Source organism: Nerophis ophidion, linkage group LG23 (assembly GCF_033978795.1).
Source record: "Nerophis ophidion isolate RoL-2023_Sa linkage group LG23, RoL_Noph_v1.0, whole genome shotgun sequence".
In the NCBI taxonomy this organism is placed as follows: Eukaryota; Metazoa; Chordata; class Actinopteri; order Syngnathiformes; family Syngnathidae; genus Nerophis; species Nerophis ophidion.
Genome location: NC_084633.1, coordinates 10630028 through 10649713, shown reverse-complemented (window position 1 = coordinate 10649713; position 19686 = coordinate 10630028). Strand labels below are relative to the sequence as shown.

At 38.5% G+C, this 19686-nt stretch overlaps 1 protein-coding gene across 2 annotated transcripts; it reads left to right on the top strand.

Moving 5' to 3' along the window:
- The first annotated feature begins 1249 nt into the window (after positions 1 to 1249).
- Positions 1250 to 19358, top strand: LOC133541388 (arf-GAP with dual PH domain-containing protein 1-like). Of its 2 annotated transcripts, none has more exons than XM_061884781.1 (11): positions 1250 to 1446; positions 3900 to 3984; positions 4132 to 4223; positions 7569 to 7651; positions 14322 to 14434; positions 14617 to 14763; positions 14840 to 14923; positions 16387 to 16449; positions 16524 to 16595; positions 16657 to 16885; positions 16968 to 19358. In XM_061884781.1, the coding sequence occupies exons 1-11, from the start codon at positions 1268 to 1270 to the stop codon at positions 16994 to 16996; spliced, it is 1176 nt and encodes a 391-aa protein (XP_061740765.1). In that variant the 5' UTR covers positions 1250 to 1267; the 3' UTR covers positions 16997 to 19358. The 2 variants fall into 2 exon arrangements, with proteins under 2 accessions (XP_061740765.1, XP_061740766.1); XM_061884782.1 differs by having other exon boundaries at positions 3854 to 3984.
- The last annotated feature ends 328 nt before the right edge of the window (positions 19359 to 19686 follow it).

The following is a 19686-nucleotide window of genomic DNA, read 5'->3' as shown; positions in this document are numbered from 1 at the left end:
TATATATATATATACATATATATATATATATATATATATATATATATATATATATATATATATATATATATATATATATATATATATGTATATCCATCCATCCATTTTCTACCGCTTATTCCCTTTTGGGGTCGCGGGGGGCACTGGCGCCTATCTCGCCTAAAATCGGGCGTATATATATATATAAACGGTAGAAAATTGATAAAATGTATACATACATATATATATATATATATATATATATATATATATATATATATATATATATATATATGTATGTATACATTTTATCAATTTTCTACCGTTTATTCTCTTTGGGGTAGCGGGTGGACCTGTTTCCTATCTCAGCTACAATCGGGCGGAAGGAGGGGTACACCGTGGACAAGTCGCCACCTCATTGCAGGGCCAACATTCACACTCATATTCACAGGGCCAATTTAGTGTTGCAGTGGTTCTCAAATGGGGGTACGCGTACCCCTGGGGGTACTTGAAGGTATGCCTAGCGGTACTATTCTAAAAATAGCAACAATTCAAAAATCCTTTATAAATATATTTATTGAATAATACTTCAACAAAATATGAATGTAAGTTCATAAACTGTGAAAAGAAATGCAACAATGCAATATTCAGTGTTGACAGCTAGATTTTTTGTGGACATGTTCCATAAATATTGATGTTGTTTTGTGAAGAAATGTTTAGAATGAAGTTGATGAATCCAGATGGATCTTTATTACAATCCCCAAAGAGGGCACTTTAAGTTGATGATTACTTCTATGTGTTGAAATCTTTATTCATAATTGAATCACTTGTTTATTTTTCAACAAGGTTTTAGTTGTTTTTATATCTTTTTTTCCAAATAGTTCAAGAAAGACCACTACAAATGAGCAATATTTTGCACTGTTATACAATTTAATAAATCAGAAACTGATGACATACTGCTGTATTTTAATTCTTTATCTACTTTTTTCCAAACCAAAAATGGTTTGCTCTGATTAGGGGGTACTTGAATTGAAAAAATGTTCACAGGTTGAAAAAAGGTTGAGAACCACTGTGCTAGAGGTTTAATGCTTTCATCAAAAAGTGCACAACACGTTTGGTTACTAAGGTTGATGCAGTCTGTAAAAAGTCATTCTAACGGTCCAGTGTGGAGACAATGTATGACTCTGTCCACTAGGGGTCCCCCTCTCCCCAAAGCCGCTGCAAAAGCTTTTCTCCTCCCGCCATCTATTTATCCCTCCATCCACTTCTGACAAGACAGTTGTTGTGAATGTCCTTCCCTCCATGCATTGTCCTCGCCCACACATTTTTCGGTCCACGGGAGTTTGAGACTTTTTTTTCCGCCCAGCGTCTCGACGATGTTTACCGAAGCAGAAAACAACAGAAAAAGAGTAAGAGCGCTGGTGGACAAACCCGGAAATGGAAAGTGCGCCGACTGCGGGGCTCCAGGTAGACTCTTAGGTTGATATTTGTGACCTTATTAAATATTTTATTATATTTGTCATGAACACGTATTTATATTCATTGAGTGTCGCGAATAATTATTGTTTAGTTTTTTTTTTTTTTAATAAAATTGTTGTTATTGTCATTTACTACGTGTGTACATAAACAGGCCACTTTATTAGGTACACCTGAACAACGTAATTGCATTGCACACATTCTAAAAGTCTGTTTTTACAAATATTCACAAATATTCACTTTAGATTTAGTCAGATACTCTTTTTTTAATATGTTTACAAGTTTAATGTTGTTGGAAAACATAACTTAACTGTAAATACAAAAATTACTCACTCATGATTATATGTCTATAAACAGGCCACTTTATTATGTACACCCGAACAATGCTTTTAAATTGTATACATTCTAAAAGTCTGTTTTTATAAATATAATAATGCTCGCTTTTGGTTGACTCCGACACTCTTTTTTGTTACGAGTTTTCGAGCTTATTGTTGCTGGAAAACATAACTAAACTGTAAAAACAAAAATCACTCAAACATGATTATATGTACATAAACAGACCACTTTATTAGGTACACCTGAACAATGCAATTGCATTGCACACATTCCAAAAGTCTATTTTTTACAAATATAATTATGCTCACTTTTGATTTACACTTATACTAGCTTTGTAATACGTTTTCAAGTTTAATTTTTCTCAAAACATAACTAAATTAAACAAAAGAATCACTCAAACATGATATGTCCATAAACAGGCCACTTTATCAGGTACACCAGAACAATGTAATTGCATTGCATACATTCTAAAAGTAGGCTTCACGGTGGCAGAGGTGTTAGTGCGTCTGCCTCACAATACGAAGTTCCTGCAGTCCTGGGTTCAAATCCAGGCTCGGGATCTTCCTGTGTGGAGTTTGCATGTTCTCCCCGTGAATGCGTGGGTTCCCTCCGGGTACTCCGGCTTCCTCCCACTTCCAAAGACATGCACCTGGGGATAGGTTGATTGGCAACACTAAATTGGCCCTAGTGTGTGAATGTGAGTGTGAATGTTGTCTGTCTATATGTGTTGGCCCTGCGATGAGGTGGCGACTTGTCCAGGGTGTACCCCGCCTTCCGCCCGATTGTAGCTGAGATAGGCGCCAGCGCCCCCCGCGACCCCAAAAAGGGAATAAGCGGTAGAAAATGGATGGGATGGCATTCTAAAAGTATGTCTTTACAAATATAATAATGCTCACCTTTGATTTACGCTGACACTCTTTTTGTAATGAGTTTTCGAGCTTAATGTTGCTGGAAAACATAACTAAACTGTAAAAACAAAAAATCACTCAAACATGATTATATGTACATAAACGGGCCACTTTATTAGGTACACCTGAACAATGCAATTGCACTGCACGCATTCCAAAAGTCTATTTTTACAAATATAATAATGCTCACTTTTGATTTACGCTGATACTATTTTTGTAATACATTTTCAAGTTTAATTTCGCTGAAAACATAAATAAATTGAACAAAAAAATCACTCAAACATGATATGTCCATAAACAGACCACTGTATTAGGTACACCTGAACAATGTAATTCAGGGGTCTCAGACACGCGGCCCACGGGCAAAATGCGGCCCGCGAGATGTTATTTTGCGGCACCCACCTTAATATAAAAGTTTAATGGTAGTGCGGCATGCACGTTTTATATGAATGATGCTTGACAGCGTTGTTTGCAGAGCTGAATGAATCTTACCAATCACGGTGTGGTATATGGCTCTCGAGGGCCGAACATTTGTCACTTGCGTGATTCAAGCAGAGAAACGTTTTGCCGCTTTTCCACTAGACCAAAATGGCTTTTTCAACGTTCTGGGTTGCCTACCCCTGCGTTAGTGGAAAAGCGGCAAATGAGTGTAAGCGACAGAAACGTTGCCATTGAGACAAGGGTTTTCTTACGTACCTGACTGCAGTCACACCGTGACACCTGTCCGTCGTTTAAATTTATTTAGTGTTGAAAATAAAAATAAAGACATTTAAAAATATATTTTTAAGAAATCTTTTCTTGCGGCCCAGCCTCACCCAGACTCTGCATCCAGTGTTCCCCCAGGTAAATTGAAATTGAGACTCCTGATGTAATTGCTATGCATCCATTCTAAAATACTGTTTTCACAAATATAATAATGCTCACTTTTGATTTACTCTGATATTATTTTTGTAAGAAATTTTCAAGTTTAATGTTGCTGAATACATAACTAAATTAAACCAAAAAATCACTCAAACATGATTATATTGCTCTCATTCATCTAATACTTCAGAAATGCAATCATTTGAGTCATGCTCATAAATGAACTGTGCTTTTTCAAATGTCACCACATGTGTGTGTGTGTGTGTGTGTGTGTGTGTGTGTGTGTGTTGCAGATCCAGAGTGGGCGTCATATACTTTGGGTGTGTTTGTGTGCCACAGCTGCTCAGGCCTCCATAGAAACATTGCTCAGATGAGTAAAGTGAAATCTCTCCTGCTGGATCCATGGACGAGCTCTCAACTGGAGGTTCGCTCGTTACATTGTGTGCAAAAACACCATTCTGCGTGTGCGTGTATGTGTGTCAGTATATTGAGTGTGATTACGCACGAGCAAAAATACACCAAGATAGCGTATCGCTTGCGAGCGTCATGCAGCTCTTCCTTCCCTTTTCAGTTCATGGACTCTGTGGGAAACGACGCCGCCAAGACCAAATATGAGCACACAGTACCCGCCTTCTACTACCAGCCCACTTACAAAGATTGTGCGTAAGTGACCCATTGCTTATAAAGTAATTAGTATAATAAAATCATAAACATGAGGCTTAGCAATGCAACTTGCTACAATCGCCATTGCTGATGAATGCCTTTTATTGTGGATCACAAAGCTCATCCCCTCTGGCTGATTCTGTATTTAGTTTTAGTCCCCCGGCTGACAAGCGTCTAGCAGCCAAGTATGTGTCTCCATACACTTCCATTAAGGCAAACAAACAGCATTTCTTAGTATCTTTAGTAGCATTATCACTTGAGGATGAGGATAAACATATTACACACGAGATCAAGCCAGGAGCAGGCAAGAAAAAACACCAAGAGATAGGCGCTTAGTAAACTTTAAGAAGTGTAGATGGAACCATGTTATAGCAGTTCCATTTTCTACCGCTTGTCCCTCTTGGGATCGCGGGGGGTGCGGGAGCCTATTCCAGCTGCAGTTACATGAAAGTGTTACGTGTGTACAGTGGAAGAAGACGGCACAGACAGCAGGGACGTCGTTTAGCTCTATATTTGTTATTAATCGCTTTATATAAACAGGGGAATGGAGTGTGACTAGTCCAGAATATGTGTGGTGTGCAATTAGGTGTGGAAATTAATTGTAGTGTGTTACCAGTAGTTTTGAGCAAGAGGCGGAAGTCTAAGAGGGGCGTGGTTGGGGGCGTGGTCGGGGCGGTGGGCGTGGTTAAGAGGGGTGGCATATAATTCACCAACTCGAGTATTTCATATACATATGTATATATATATATATATATATATATATATATATATATATATATATATATATATATATATATATACTGTATATGTGTATGAAATACTTGACTTTCAGTGAATTGTAGCTATATATATTTATTTTATAATATATATAAATAAAATAAATTGTTGAATTTCCGAAGGCACCTATCAAATACACAGTAATGAAAACATAGTTGTTCTACCAACTGTACTGTGCTTGCTGGTTACTAAAAAAAACAACAACACTTACCTTTCACTATTTGAGTAACCTTTGTTCTGCCATTTGCGTATTGGAGAGCGATATCCGAATCCGGGAACATCCTTCACGGATTTGTTGTAGACATCCGCAAATGAGAACGGGATGTTGCTTCCAGCTATCAGCATAGCCATCTTTGTCTCAGCATAAGAAACACCATCAGGTCTCCATTTTGCGAGGTGGGCCATAATACTGGGTTGTGAACGATGCTGCGCTGCGGACGCTTTGTGGTTTGCTGACCGTTCATGGCTGAGTATATCCGTTCGGCCGCCGTGTTCAATGGAGAAGTCTGTTCTACAAAATTTACAGGCAACATACTCCTTCCCCTTTGAACTCTCCTGGATAAACTGAAATTCTTGTTTCCAATCGTTCTGGAACTTGCAAGCGTATTTCTTCATTTTGCTCGTCGACGGTGTAATATATTGGGTTGGAGTCAATAACCAGGCGACGTGATGAAGTTACGTCTCTTTACTGTGGGCTTCAGAACAGACTCCCTAATGCATGTTCCTTGACTGCACTTAAATGTAGAGTATATTTACATTCTATTCTATGTACAGTACATGGCAGTATTGTCCTGTTTAAGAAGGTCATAACATTGAGTCAGGTCTGCATGGAGCTGGAGGGAACGTGGCCTGCAGCTCCGCCTGAATTTCGGGAGATTTTCGGGAGAGGCGCTGAATTATGGGAGTCTCCCGGAAAATCCGGGAGGGTTGGCAAGTATGCTTACATGCTAACATTAGCGTGCTAACTTTTTGAGCTAGTTTTGCAACTGTTTACACCCTAGTCAAATGACTAGATTAAAAAGTTTGCAAGTTGAATTTAGCTTGCTAGCATGCTATTGTTTGCATGCTAACAGTTAGCAAATGACACATACCAAATTTTACACTTTTATTTCTATTTCCCCCGCCATAGAGCAGGGGTCTCAAACGAGGGCCCGCGGGCCAATTGCGGCCCATGAGACGTTATTTTGCGGCCCGCACCTTGATGTGGAAATATACAATATACAATATCCCCCCCCCCCCCCCCCCCAGCCCCCCCAACCCGCCCCCTATAGTTAGGGCTGCATTGGATTCTGGGTATTTGTTCTGTTGTGTTTATGTTGTGTTATGGTGCAGATGTTCTCCCAAAATGTGTTTGTCATTCTTGTTTGGTGTGGGTTCACAGTGTGGCGCATATTTATAACAGTGTTAAAGTTTATACGGCCATCCTCAGTGTGACCTGTATGGCTGTTGATCAAGTATGTCTTGCAGTCACTTCCGTGGGTTTGCAGAAGCCTCATACAGTATGTGGCTGGGCCGGCACACTGTTTGTATGGTGGAAAAGCAGACGAGACGGCAGGTGTGTAGAGACCTAAGGCAGTGACATCATGGCACGCCCTCAATATTGTTGTCCAGGTGGAAACCGGGAGAATGGTTGCCCCGGGAGATTGTCGACAGGGGCGCTGATATTCAGGTGTTTCCCGGAAAAATCGAAAGAGTTGGCAAGTATGTTGCTAGGGTGGGAAAGTCATTCAAAGAAGGTGAATTCATTAAAAAGAGCATGTTAGATTTTTTAAAGAAATCTTTTCTCGCGGCCCAGCCTCACCAAGTTTCTGCATTTAGTGGCCCCCAGGTAAATTGAGTTTGAGACCCCTGCCTTAGAGTCATGTTACAATTATATAAAACATGCTGTTATCATGCATCCGTTAGCACACATGCTACGTGTTAGCATTTTTATGTAAAATGCTACTGTTTTAGGCTAACTCTGTGGCTCATTTTGTACAGTTACACCTAAAACTCACGCAATCAGACACTCGGCACCATCTAATAAGTGCGGCAGTTCTGGCGACCTCCGGCCAGAGGTCCAGGGCCATCAACATTTCCATGGGAATTTTCTAGTTGTTCAATATGGTGCTGTTATGGAGCTATACAGTTGATAAGGCAGGAGTCGGAGATAAAGTGCAACAATCTTTTACTTTCCACTTTGACAGTTATAACAGGAACATATAAACAGCCCGGCCCTTTTAGCTAATAGCTCTCAAATTTATATACGTATTGTGATCACCACACAGCCCACGTAGAATTGATTAAGATTAACAGAGATTCACCAAGATTAACAGAGCAAAACAGACCCCCAGATAAATCTACAAATATAACGGTCTATAACAGATTGATTTGTTGGCCGAAACGCAGAGCTTTACTGCAGGTGCATATTTTGTCCTGGAAAAATCTCAGCGACAGTGCCAGAGGCTGAGCCTGGAGGGCGGCCTCGCCGGGGGGGGGTTCGGCCAGCTCCACTGGCACTCCAACATCCAAGTCAAAAAAACGTACTACGATAAAGCGTTATAGAAGCTAATTGGCTTTGTCCTGCAGGCTCCTGCGGGAGCAATGGATTCGGGCTAAATACGAGAGGAAGGAATTCATGCCAGGGGGGAAGCAGGAGCCATACTCTGCAGGTAAGAACTGGCTATCACATCTTGTTCTAAGTTGTGCACTACAACGAGCTAATGCAACAAAATTGCGTTCTTATCTGTATTGTAAAGTTCAAATTTGAATGACAATAAAAGGAAGTCTAAGTCTAAATTTTACTTAAACAGCTTTTAAATAACCCTTCTAACTGTCTATTTTGACTTATCTGAGATTCTTGGGGAGATTTACAGTACATTTCTCACTTTAAGTACTTCCTCTGTGCTTTTGTTAATAATCTTATAATTATGAAAAATATGAATGTTTTTCTACTCAGTGTTATACTCAGCCGAAATAAAGTGTGAACAATTCCTTACCGTAATATTGGTTGACTTCCAAGCTCATTTAGAAAAAAATGTTCTCATAGGAGATGATGTCAAGTGAATTAATTTGTTCCACTGTCGCCATCATAAATCTTTGCAGTCATACAAGGGCATGACCGCATGACTGTGTATTCTAACCTAATCCTTGATTATGGCAGAATATATGTAATTTGATTGCAACAAGAAAAGGCCATTGTGTTTCATGCCATTTAATTTGTGTTTTAACCTTATAAAATTGTTCTTTAAGTGCAATAGGAAACATGTTAAATGTATATCAAAATAAGTCCAATAATGAATTTTGTTTGTAGTTCCCTTTATTTTGCATAGTTTTGAAAAGTATTTAAATGTATCGATATACATTTTGATACCAGTACCACATTATTGGGTGCGGGACAACCCTATCGGCATCAACAATATGATTTGCCTGAGTGGCTGGATAGGACAAAAAAACAAAACACAGGAAACAACAAGACTGCCAGTCAGGGTTCCTGCTTCACATAAATCTGATTACAGACCAGCATTTTTTTTTTACCCACACACAACTCTTCGTACGCACACACAGATTGCATTACATGCACACACAAATGGGATTACGCACACAAAAGTCTTTCACAGCAAAAACAGAGCAAAAAGTTACGTGTAGAAAGACAGCCAATCTAAGTTTCCCGCTCCACACAAATCCGGATACAGACACACACCTTTTTTTACACACACACACATCGAAATATGTCAGGTTCAAACACTGATGACATCTATTAAACAGACGAGAAGCAAGGAATCATGCAGAGACAGAGTTACATTTTGCTCAATTGAGGAGAGATGTGTTTTGGACTGTACTCTAGTTACAGATCCAAACTATGTTCGAAAAGTCAAGCCCATGTGCTTCCTCTATTAATTTGTGAGGTCCCTGGTTACATCACTGAAGCTGTCGCCGAGGGAAGGGGGTAATCTCGTCAGCTCCAGTTAGACACAACATATGATTATACAAAAATGCAAATGTGCTGACAGTCGTGATATCGCCTTGTCTTGGCTCTGTCTGAGTCACTGTACTCGATGTCAGCAGGCAGATTCTGGAAACATACATTGATACGAGACTGGCTTGCAATCTTTTGGATTGCCAGCTTTGCAGGAACAAAGAAAAATACAATTTCAGCACAATTGATAATAACTTTAGCAACGGCCCTTAAACATAAGAGTTGTGTGATAATATATACATAATTATTCTAACAAAATACGGACAGGCAGATTTTTTTTTTTACCGACAGACAAATTACGATACAGACAGACAACTTAAAACATGCACACACAGTTCTGATTACACACACACACACACACACACGCACACACACATCCAAACGCAACTCTGATATTTCACATACAGTACACAGACAAGTGAATTGGAATACAGATGCACAGATTAAGACACACAGCTATTTTGCTACAATAAAACTTCCATAAGAAGCTCACAGTTCCTCATACTTTCTGTAATATTTAGGGAAAATATTATATGATCCAGCTTGAAAAAAACTATTGTGAAACCTTGTTGGATCCAATATGGATTGAACGTTCACAGTATCATGTTAGAACCGCTCGACATACATTGCTTTCGTCCTCTCCAAGGTTCTCATAGTCATCATTGTCACCGACGTCCCACTGGGTGTGAGTTTTCCTTGCCCTTATGTGGGCCTACCGAGGTAGTGGTTTGTGTTGTGGTTTGTGCAGCCCTTTGAGACACTAGTGATTTAGGGCTATATAAGTAAACATTGATTTATTGATTGAAATACGTAATTGTTTTTTGTACAGGGTTCGTAAATCGAAATGTTCGTATAGTGAAGCAAATTTCTCTATAAGGAACAATGTAAATATGAATAATGGGTTTCAGCCTCAACCAAAGTCCATATTTTAGTGAAGGCCTGCACACTTTGAACACAATATAAAGTGCTTTACTGTCACGTTTGGAATGCATTTTGGATGCGCGTGTTGTCACCTCCAGATGCAGCAGGACCAGACAGGCAGGATAGCAGGTAAGAGCTGATTTTAATATACAAAATGATAAAAGAACACTTGTACAAAAAGCAAAGAAATGGCGTCCCTACGCACGGGAAGCTAATGCTAATATTAGCAGAGAGTCCAAACTGTCCAAAAGGCGCGTGCCGAGCGCCCGAAAGCTAAGACGAGACTTAGCAAGCCAACAAGGACTAGATAAACCAAAACGTGTGTGTTGCATGTAGCAAGTGACGAACCAAGACCGAACAAAGGGAGGAGACAGGTTTAAGTACAGAATCAATAATCATAAACAGGTGTGCGTCAAAAAGTCAGTGCAGGTAGAACAAATGAGGTAACCATGGTGACAGAATAAACCAGGAAATGCACACACAAACTAAAAAATCCAAACAACAAACGATCCGTGCAGCAAATCGCAACACTTTACAATACTGTATATAAAACAAACATAACAAGGGGGTGATATATCAGATTTCTCTTTATCAACAAGCCGATACAACGACACAGCAAACATTACTTAACTTGCCAAAGATTGTAATGCATCTATCAAAAGAAGACTGCCTGCCGTTTCCTTTAACATGGACACACACATCTATATTTTTTGGCCATTTAAAGCCAGTATTTTCTAGATGTTATCTCACCTTCTGAGTAGCCTCGGATTTACTAATTTTTTCTGTAATGTTGTAAAAATGTGTAGAGTGAATATTAAATTTCAACATTTCTGTCAACAAAGATTTGCTTCAGCCTGTGACGCATAGTCATTTTGATAGTAGGCTACTATAGCTAATAAAGACACTTACATTATGTGTTGTCTTCATTATAAGACTTATATAAGACTTTTAAAGTCATTTTGATAGTAGGCTAATATGGCTAATATAGAAACTTAAACAATGTGTTGCCTTTATTATAAGACTTATATACGGCTTTTCATTTTTTGCGGTTCCAGACAGATTAGTTTTTTGTATTTTTGGTCCAATATGGCTCCTTCAATGTTTTGGGTTGCCGACCCCTCAGTTAAGGTAAAGGAGCACGTCCACTTCAAATAAATTGTGTAATGAAATACATTTTTTACGAGTAATTTTTTTGTTATTAATCACGACTGAACTCATTATTTTTGACAGCCCAATAAAAAATAAACATCCAAAATGTAAAACTTTTCAAAACAAATTTCTATTTGTATTGTTGATTGATTGATTTTGATTGTATTTGAGCAGCCAGACCCTTTCCTATGTCATAGTAAATGTCACTGTTTGTCTTATGGTTGTCATCACATTTTGCTATTTTCCTAAAAATGTTGCGATCCAAGTTTAATTCGACCTTTGAGGATTTTTTGGGGGGTTGGATTTCAAAATGTTCTATAGGAATGAATTAAGATCATGTGCAATTGTTACAGAGAATAAAGCTTTTTTTTTTTAATCAGGGAGTCCCATGACTGGTCAATTCTTTCTTTGTGTGTTTTTGTCTTGTGTGGCCCTCTGTCTATTGTGTCTTCTGTTTGTTGTGTTGTGCAGAGCTCCACTCACCACCGAGGAAGAAGGACCTCTTTTGTGCACGTATTGTTTCCTGAAATATTACCCACAGATTATGTCTTAGATACTGTCGTGGTCAAAAGTTTCCATACACTTGTAAAGAACATAATGTCATGGCTGTGTTGAGTTTCCAATAACTTCTACAACTCTTATTTTTTTGTGATTGAGTGATTGGAGCACACAATTGTTGGTCACTAAAAACATTTATGAAGTCTGGTTCTTTTATGAATTTATTATGGGTCTACTGAAAATGTGACAACATCTGCTGGGTCAAAAGTATACATACAGCAATGTTAATATTTGCTTACATGTCCCTTGGCAAGTTTCACTGCAATAAGGCGCTTTTGGTAGCCATCCACAGGATTCTGGCAAGCTTGGAGTTGAATTTTTGACCACTCCTCTTGACAAAATTGGTGCAGTTCAGAAAAATGTGTTGGTTATCTGACATTGACTCATTTCTTTAGCATTGTCCAAACGTTTAAGTCAGGATTTTGGGAAGAATTTGGAAGTAATCCTCTTATTTCGTTGTCCCATTTACTCTCTGTAATCCACTAGTTCCATTGGCAGCAAAGCAGGCCCAGAGCATTATACTACCACCGCCATGCTTAACGGTAGGATTGGTGTTCCTAGGATTAAAGGCCTCACCTTTTATCCTCCAATAATATTGCTGGGTATTGTGGCCAAACAACTTAATTTTTGTTTCATCTGACATCACATGGACAAAGATAAGACCTTCTGGAGGAAAGTGCTGTGGTTAAAATAAGAGTTGTAGAAATTATTGGAAACTCAAGACAACCATGACATTATATTCTTTAGAAGTGTGTGTAAACTTTTGACCACGACTGTATATGGAAGAGAGCAATGGTGCTACAAGTCCAAACATTGATTCTTATGGACTCCCTACATTTCACGTTGTGTCACATAAATCATTACAATTTAAATAACTCCTGTAGTATACAGAATATGTTTTACGTACGACGGCTTGTGTCTTATATACAATATATATAAAAAAAGGTTTTTGCTATTTTATAGTTGTATCCTGCATTGTTCGCCATTATATTCATATTGCCATTATAACTCCAGGTCACTGGTTTGTGTGAGTGACAGGAAGAGAAGTGGTTTGAAGCCACCTGATGGTTCGCATCTGCAAATCTCCACTCCTAGGATGTTCGACGACCTGTATAGTGTACACCACTTTTCTTCTGTATTGTGCCTCTGCTGTTTGCAGACAAGTATGACGCGGCCTTTTGCCCAAGTTATTTTTTAAACATTTTCTGTAACAGTATATCAGCAACTGTAATTCTAAATTAGATGAAAAAGTTTGAATATCTTCCACATTACGACATGTTGAGTTGACGTTTGTGGTTGTATGGTCCGTAGTGTTGATGTGTGCGTGTGTGGGAATGTGTGTGAGGGCGCTTGTGTGTGGTAATGATAAGGTAGGGCTTCCTGTAGTGCAATTTCTGGTTTGCTCACACTGTTGTGTGTGTCTCAGGAAGGACACGAAAGGAGTTGCAACTGGATTAGTCACATGTATTTTTGTTGTCTTAGTTCAATTAACTTATATATAGATATACATTTTTACATATACATACACACACATATATATATATGTACACATATATGTGTACGTATTTATGTATATATATATATATGTGTATATATATATATATATATATATATATATATATATATATACACATATATATATATATATGTATATATATATATATATACATATATATATATATACATATATATATATATATATATATATATATATACACACATACGTACACACATATACATATATATATATATCTATATATATCTATATATATATATATACATATATATCTATATATATCTATATATATATATATACATATATATATATATATATATATATATATACACACATACGTACACACACATATACATATATATATATATATATATATATATATATATATATATATATATATATATATATATAACTTATAATTATTCCAATTAAATTAATCACACAAATAACTTATAACTGTTCCAATTGAATTAATCACACATTTGAATGTGGAATAATCATGATTATTCAAATTATTATTCGCTTGTATAATTTAAATTTACTTAAAAAAAAAAAGCCCCCAAGATTTGGACACACATGCAATTTTAATGTCAGAATGTCTTGCAGGAACATTTTTTAAATTTCTTATGTGAATCATGTCATATATTAGCCCAAAACTAGCTAACATGTTTTATCTTAAGTAATGTGATTGTGCGCTCAAAATAAAATGCATGATAATATTCAATCATTTTTTTCTTATCAGTTGCACGAGTTAATGCATTGAATTTGAATCGAATTACTTTATTTTTTTGTTAACCATGACTTGGATCATTTACTGTATGCGTCATATTGAGAGGGGTGTTTAATATTTTGTACCTATATGCGACAACAGTTGTGTACACCACTACAAAATACAACCACAATAGTAGTAAACAACAACAAACGCTTTAACTTATTAATTGTATTAAAATGTCATTCAAAAGTATTTTATTAAAATGCAGAAATGTAGATGCATATAATTGAACTGTGTAGGTGTACCTAATGATTTGGCTTTTGTTAACTTTTATATAGAAAAATACTTTAAAACAAAATAATGGTTAAAAAAAAAACAACTATGTGATATTACATGATAATTAAAAAGAACATATTATGTAAATAAATAAAATAAGGCGAACCAATAGTACTGTGCTACCCTACTGTAGCTTTTTGGGTCTAACCACACTTTGTCTTATTTTGGCAGGCTACCGGGAGGGGTTTCTATGGAAACGAGGAAGAGACAACGGACAATACCTCAGCCGAAAATTTATTCTGTCGGAATCGGAGGGTGTTTTGAAGTATTTCAACAAGCAGGACGTGAGTGACGGCTTTTTCGCCCCTTTTCTATAGACAGACAAAAATACACAACGTTTTTTTTTTACATCGGATGTCAGTTTGCATACTTTGATTACCGTTTTCAGTATAATACAGTGCAACTATTCAGACCGTGTTGTGTAGTATTTCTGCAATTATCTCTTAAAAAACCTGACTTCCTGCAGGCCAGAGAGCCGAAAGCTGTAATAAACATCAGTACGGTGAACGCCACCTTCCAGCCGGCTAAAATAGGCACAGCTCACGGCCTGCAGGTGACCTACTTGAAGGACAACAGCAATCGGAATATCTTTGTTTACCACGAGGATGGCAAGGTGAGGCGCCCAGGCTTTCTCCATTGCATGACCGCACGGCCGTGTCACTTAGCAACCACAATGTCATCCATTTAAGGAAATGGTGGACTGGTTCAACGCCATCAGAGCAGCCAGGTTTCATTACCTGCAGGTGGCCTTCCCAGGTGCTCCCACGCCTGAGGTAAGTGCATTCAAAACACATATGTTCATGCTTTTTGACCATTTGGTAGCGCCGTTTTTGTTAGTAATAAAATGTATAAAAAACAACGCTATTTTTAACATAAGTAATCATGTAAATCCTATTATTTATTTCCAGACACCCAAATATTAACACAAAACACATTACATAGAGAATAATTATAATTTTACATGCCGAAAACCATGTAAAATACATATAAATGATGAATGAAATGGAACAATCCATATTTAAACTTTATTGAAGACTTGTTGGCAAAGACAGGGGATGGTAAGTCTCACCTTTTTTATCAAAGTGCTGGTACTTGCAACTTTCTTTGGCCCCATGATGGATTATTTTGTAAGTAACATTAAAACAAAGTCACCGATTTGTAGGATTCATTGTTCGGGAAGGCTGTCCACAAGGTTGTGGAGTGTGTTTATAGGAATTTTCCAACATTCTTCCAAAAGCGCATTGGTGAGGTCACACACCGATGTCGTTCAAAAGGTGTTCAGGTCAGGACTCTGTGCAGGCCAGTCAAGTTCATCCACACCAGACTCTGTCATCCATGTCGTTATGGACTTTGCTTTGTGCACTGGTGCACAGTCATGTTGGAAGGGAAAAGGGCCTGCTCCAAACTGTTCCCACAAGGTTGGGAGCATGGAATTGTCCAAAATGTTTTTGGTATCCTGGAGCATTCAAAGTTATTTTCAGTGGAACTAAGGGGCCAAGCCCAACTCTTGAAAAACAACCCCACGCCATAATTCCTCCTCCACCAAATTTTACACTCGGCATAATGCAGTTCAAAATGTAGCATTCTCCTGGAAACCTCCAAACCCAGACTCATCCATCAGATTGCCAGATGGAAAAGCTTGATACATCACTCCAGAGAAAGCATCTTCACTGTCCTAGAGTCCAGTGGTGACGTGCTTTACACCACTGCATCCGACGCTTTGCATTGGACTCGGTGATGTATGGATTAGATGCAGCAGCTCGGCTGTGAAAACCCATTCCATGAAGCTCTCTGCGTACTGTACGTGGGCTAATTGGAAGATCACATGAAGTTTGGAGCTCTGTAGCAACTGACTGTGCAGAAAGTCGGCGACCTCTTTGCACTATGCAATTCAGCATCCGCTGACCCCTCTCTGTCAGTTTTTGTGGCCTACCACTTCTTGGTGGCTGAGTTGCTGTTGTTCCCAAACTCTTTCATTTTCTTATAATAATCCGACAGTTGACTTTGGAATATTTAGCAGCAAGGAAATTTGTTGCACAGGCGGCCCATTCTTTCACAAATGTTTGTAGAAACAGTCTCCATGCCTGAGTGTTTGATTTGGTCAAACACCTGTGGCCAGGCCAAGTGATTAGGACACCTGATTCTGATCATTTGGATGGGTGGCCAAATACTTTTGACAGCATGTTTTACGTTCACTTTTAGTTACTATTTAAAAATGTGCTTGATTTTTTATTAGTTATTGCCCAAGATAACCAGGAACTACACAAAGGAAGGATATATGGAGAAGACCGGGCCAAAGGTGAGGTTTCCATCTGTTCTAATCCAGGGAATTTCGAAAACTAAAAACACGTCAACTGTTTTATCGTCCCACAGTACACTGAAGGCTTTAAGAAGAGATGGTTCACAATGGACGACAGGAGGCTCATGTACTTCAAAGATCCGCTGGTACCACGGGAGTCCACTTCCTGCTCGTTTAATTCCGTAATGACACTTTTTGTCTTGCAAGGACGCCTATGCGCGAGGCCAAGTGTTCATCGGCAGTAAGGAAAACAGCTACGGTGTCCTACCCGGGCTCCCTTCGGGCATTCAGAGCTACCACTGGCAGTTCGGAATCACCATAGTGACGCCGGACAGGAAGTTTCTTTTGGCATGCGAGAACGGACAGGATCAGACGGACTGGATCGCTGCCTTGCAGACTGTCATCAACAGACCCATGCTACCTCAAGAGTATGCAGGTATGGATCTCCCGCTGAGCTAATCCTGTTCATTAACGCTGTTGGGTGTCTTTAGTGTGTCTTTTTTTTTCCTTCTTTGCAGTAGAGGCCTATTTTAAGCACAAACCATGAGCAAACCAGAACGTGTGCAGGACTTGGAACACAAACAACATACGTGACCGTGGAACTATGGGCAAGCAGTATTTTATGTTAATGATTTAACAAAGGAAGCCACACAAGTCATGTTACATTTTTACGAACAAAATGCCACTAGAACAGGGGTCGGCAACCCAAAATGTTGAAAGAGCCATATTGGACCTAAAATACAAAAACAAATCTGTCTGGAGCCGCAAAAAATTAAAAGCCATACGACATACAAATAGGGTGTCATGAGATATACATTGAAATAAGGGGACAAAAAGGAAATTAAATGAGCTCAAATATAGCTACAAATGAGGCGTAATAATGCAATATGTACATACAGCTAGCCTAAATTGCATGTTAGCATCGATTAGCTTGCAGTCATGCAGTGACCAAATATGTCTGATTAGCACTCCACACAAGTCAATAACATCAACAAAAACGCACAACGTTAAAACTTTGGTGGACAAAATGAGACAGAAAAAGAAGTGGCATAAAACACGTCCTAGAAAGTCGGAGAAAGTTGTACATGTAAACAAACCGCGGTGAGTTCAAGGACTGTCAAAATTAGTAGGACAAAACAGCGCTCGCCAAATACTCGAATCAGTGAAGCATGTTTAATATAAACAGTGTGCTTTATAACAATAAAGAGGTTTTTGTCATGTTTGTCCTCCTACAGAAACCATAATAAAACAAAAAAATATATTTTTTCCCCTAATGTTTTTTCCATTTTTCATACATTTTTGAAAAAGCTCCAGTGAGCCACTAGGGCGGCGCTAAAGATGCGGCTCTAGAGCTGCAGGTTGCCGACCCCCGCACTAGAATTATCAACAATGTACACTTTGTGGGGCGGTATGGCTCGTTTGGTAGAGCGGCCATGCCAGCAGCTTGAGGGTTGCAGGTTCGATCCCCGCTTCCGCCATCCTAGTTACTGCCGTTGTGTCCTTGGGCAAGACACTTTACCCACCCGCTCCCAGTGCCACCCACACTGGTTTAAATGTAAAAATTAAATATTGGGTTTCACTATGTAAAACGCTTTGAGTCACTCGAGAAAAAACGCTATATACCATATTTTTCGGATTAATAAGTCGCTCGGAGTATACATCGCACCTGGCGAAAATGCATGAAAAAGAAGGAAAAAAAACATATATACGTCGCACTGGAGTATAAGTCGCATTTTTGGGGGAAATTTATTTGATAAAATCCAACACCAAGAATAGACATTTGAAAGGCAATTAAAAATAAATAAAGAATAGTGAACAACACGCTGAATAAGTGTACGTTATATGAGGCATAAATAACCAACTGAGAAGGTGCCTGGTATGTTAACGTAACATATTATGGTAAGAGTCATTCAAATAACTATAACATATAGAAAATGCTATACGTTTACCAAACAATCTGTCACTCTTATTCAATAAATCCCATGAATTATTCTTCCTCGATGTCGCTTCTAAACAACTCTGCCAACTCCAAAGGTATGAGCCGCTTCCTCTTGTCGTTTTCTGCTGCATATTTCACTACATCTAGCTTGTAATCTGCAGTACATGATTTCCTTTTCGGTGCCATTTTTGTTCAGCCCTTCTCAGTTTTTATAAGTTACCGCCAACGATGAAATGATGAATTTTAATAGCTACGGCAGTAGCATATAGCATATAGCAGTTAGCATTCCATGACCCACAATACACTTCTGCCATGACCCCCCCCCCCGCCAAATTCTTATCGGTTGACGTGTATGTGACGATTGCTGACATTTTCTTCGTCTCTTCCGCGAATGAGAAAAATAATATTATTTGATATTTTACGGTAATGTGTTAATAATTTCACACATAAGTCGCTCCGAAGTATAAATCGCACCCCCGGCCAAACTATGAAAAAAACTGCGACTTATAGTACGAAAAATACGGTAAATATAATTCACTTCTGTCATGCCTTGTGATCATGTTTTGTTTAGTTATTTTCTGTTTTACTTAAGACTCCTTTGTTTTCTGTTTTTGGCACTTCCTTGTTTGTTTTGTTACCATAGCAACTCATTAGTTTTCTCCCCTGTCCTCATGTCTCACACCTGTTTGCACTAATTACCTGTATTATTTAAACCTGTAGTTGCCAGGTGGTCAGCCTGGCGACTTTACCTCAACTTCCTTCATGCCATGCCTGTTTTATCATTCTGTCCATGCAACCTAAGTTTTTTTATGTCACAGTTATTGGGTTTTGGTTTTGTATTGTCCATAGTCATGCCATATTGCTAGTTTTTGTTTCATAGCCAAGTTTTGTACTTCCGCCCTCGTGCGCGCCTTTTGTTTGCTTCGTTTGTTTGTAGTTTGTTAGTAAAAGAAATAAATATGTACCTTCATTCTCGTCTTGCTCGTGCCAACTTTCCTTTGCATCTGAAAAACAACCCATCCCATAGTCCAAGTCTTGACAACTTCACACTTTGTATTGCATGTAATGTATCCATTATTTCAATAGGTGGAGCCTAAATGTTATTATTCACAGTAAACGTGTGAAAATAATCTTGTCCCTTTAACTCAGGGGTGTCAAATGCATGGTCCGGGGGCCGGATCAGACCCGCAAAACGGTTCTATCTGGCCCGCGAGATGAGTTTCCTAATTATAAAAAATTAGCTGAAAAATTTGAGTGAAAGAAACTGCTGTTCTAAATGTGTCCAGTGGGTGTCACAA

Excerpts from the sequence above, each read along its gene's own strand:
- LOC133541388 (XM_061884781.1), top strand. The coding sequence starts at position 1,268 with ATGTCCTTCCCTCCATGCATTGTCCTCGCCCACACATTTTTCGGTCCA. Across the intron at positions 3,985-4,131 it reads GGACGAGCTCTCAACTGGAG|TTCATGGACTCTGTGGGAAA; the intron begins GTTCGCTCGTTA and ends TTCCCTTTTCAG. Across the intron at positions 14,435-14,616 it reads AGTATTTCAACAAGCAGGAC|GCCAGAGAGCCGAAAGCTGT; the intron begins GTGAGTGACGGC and ends GACTTCCTGCAG.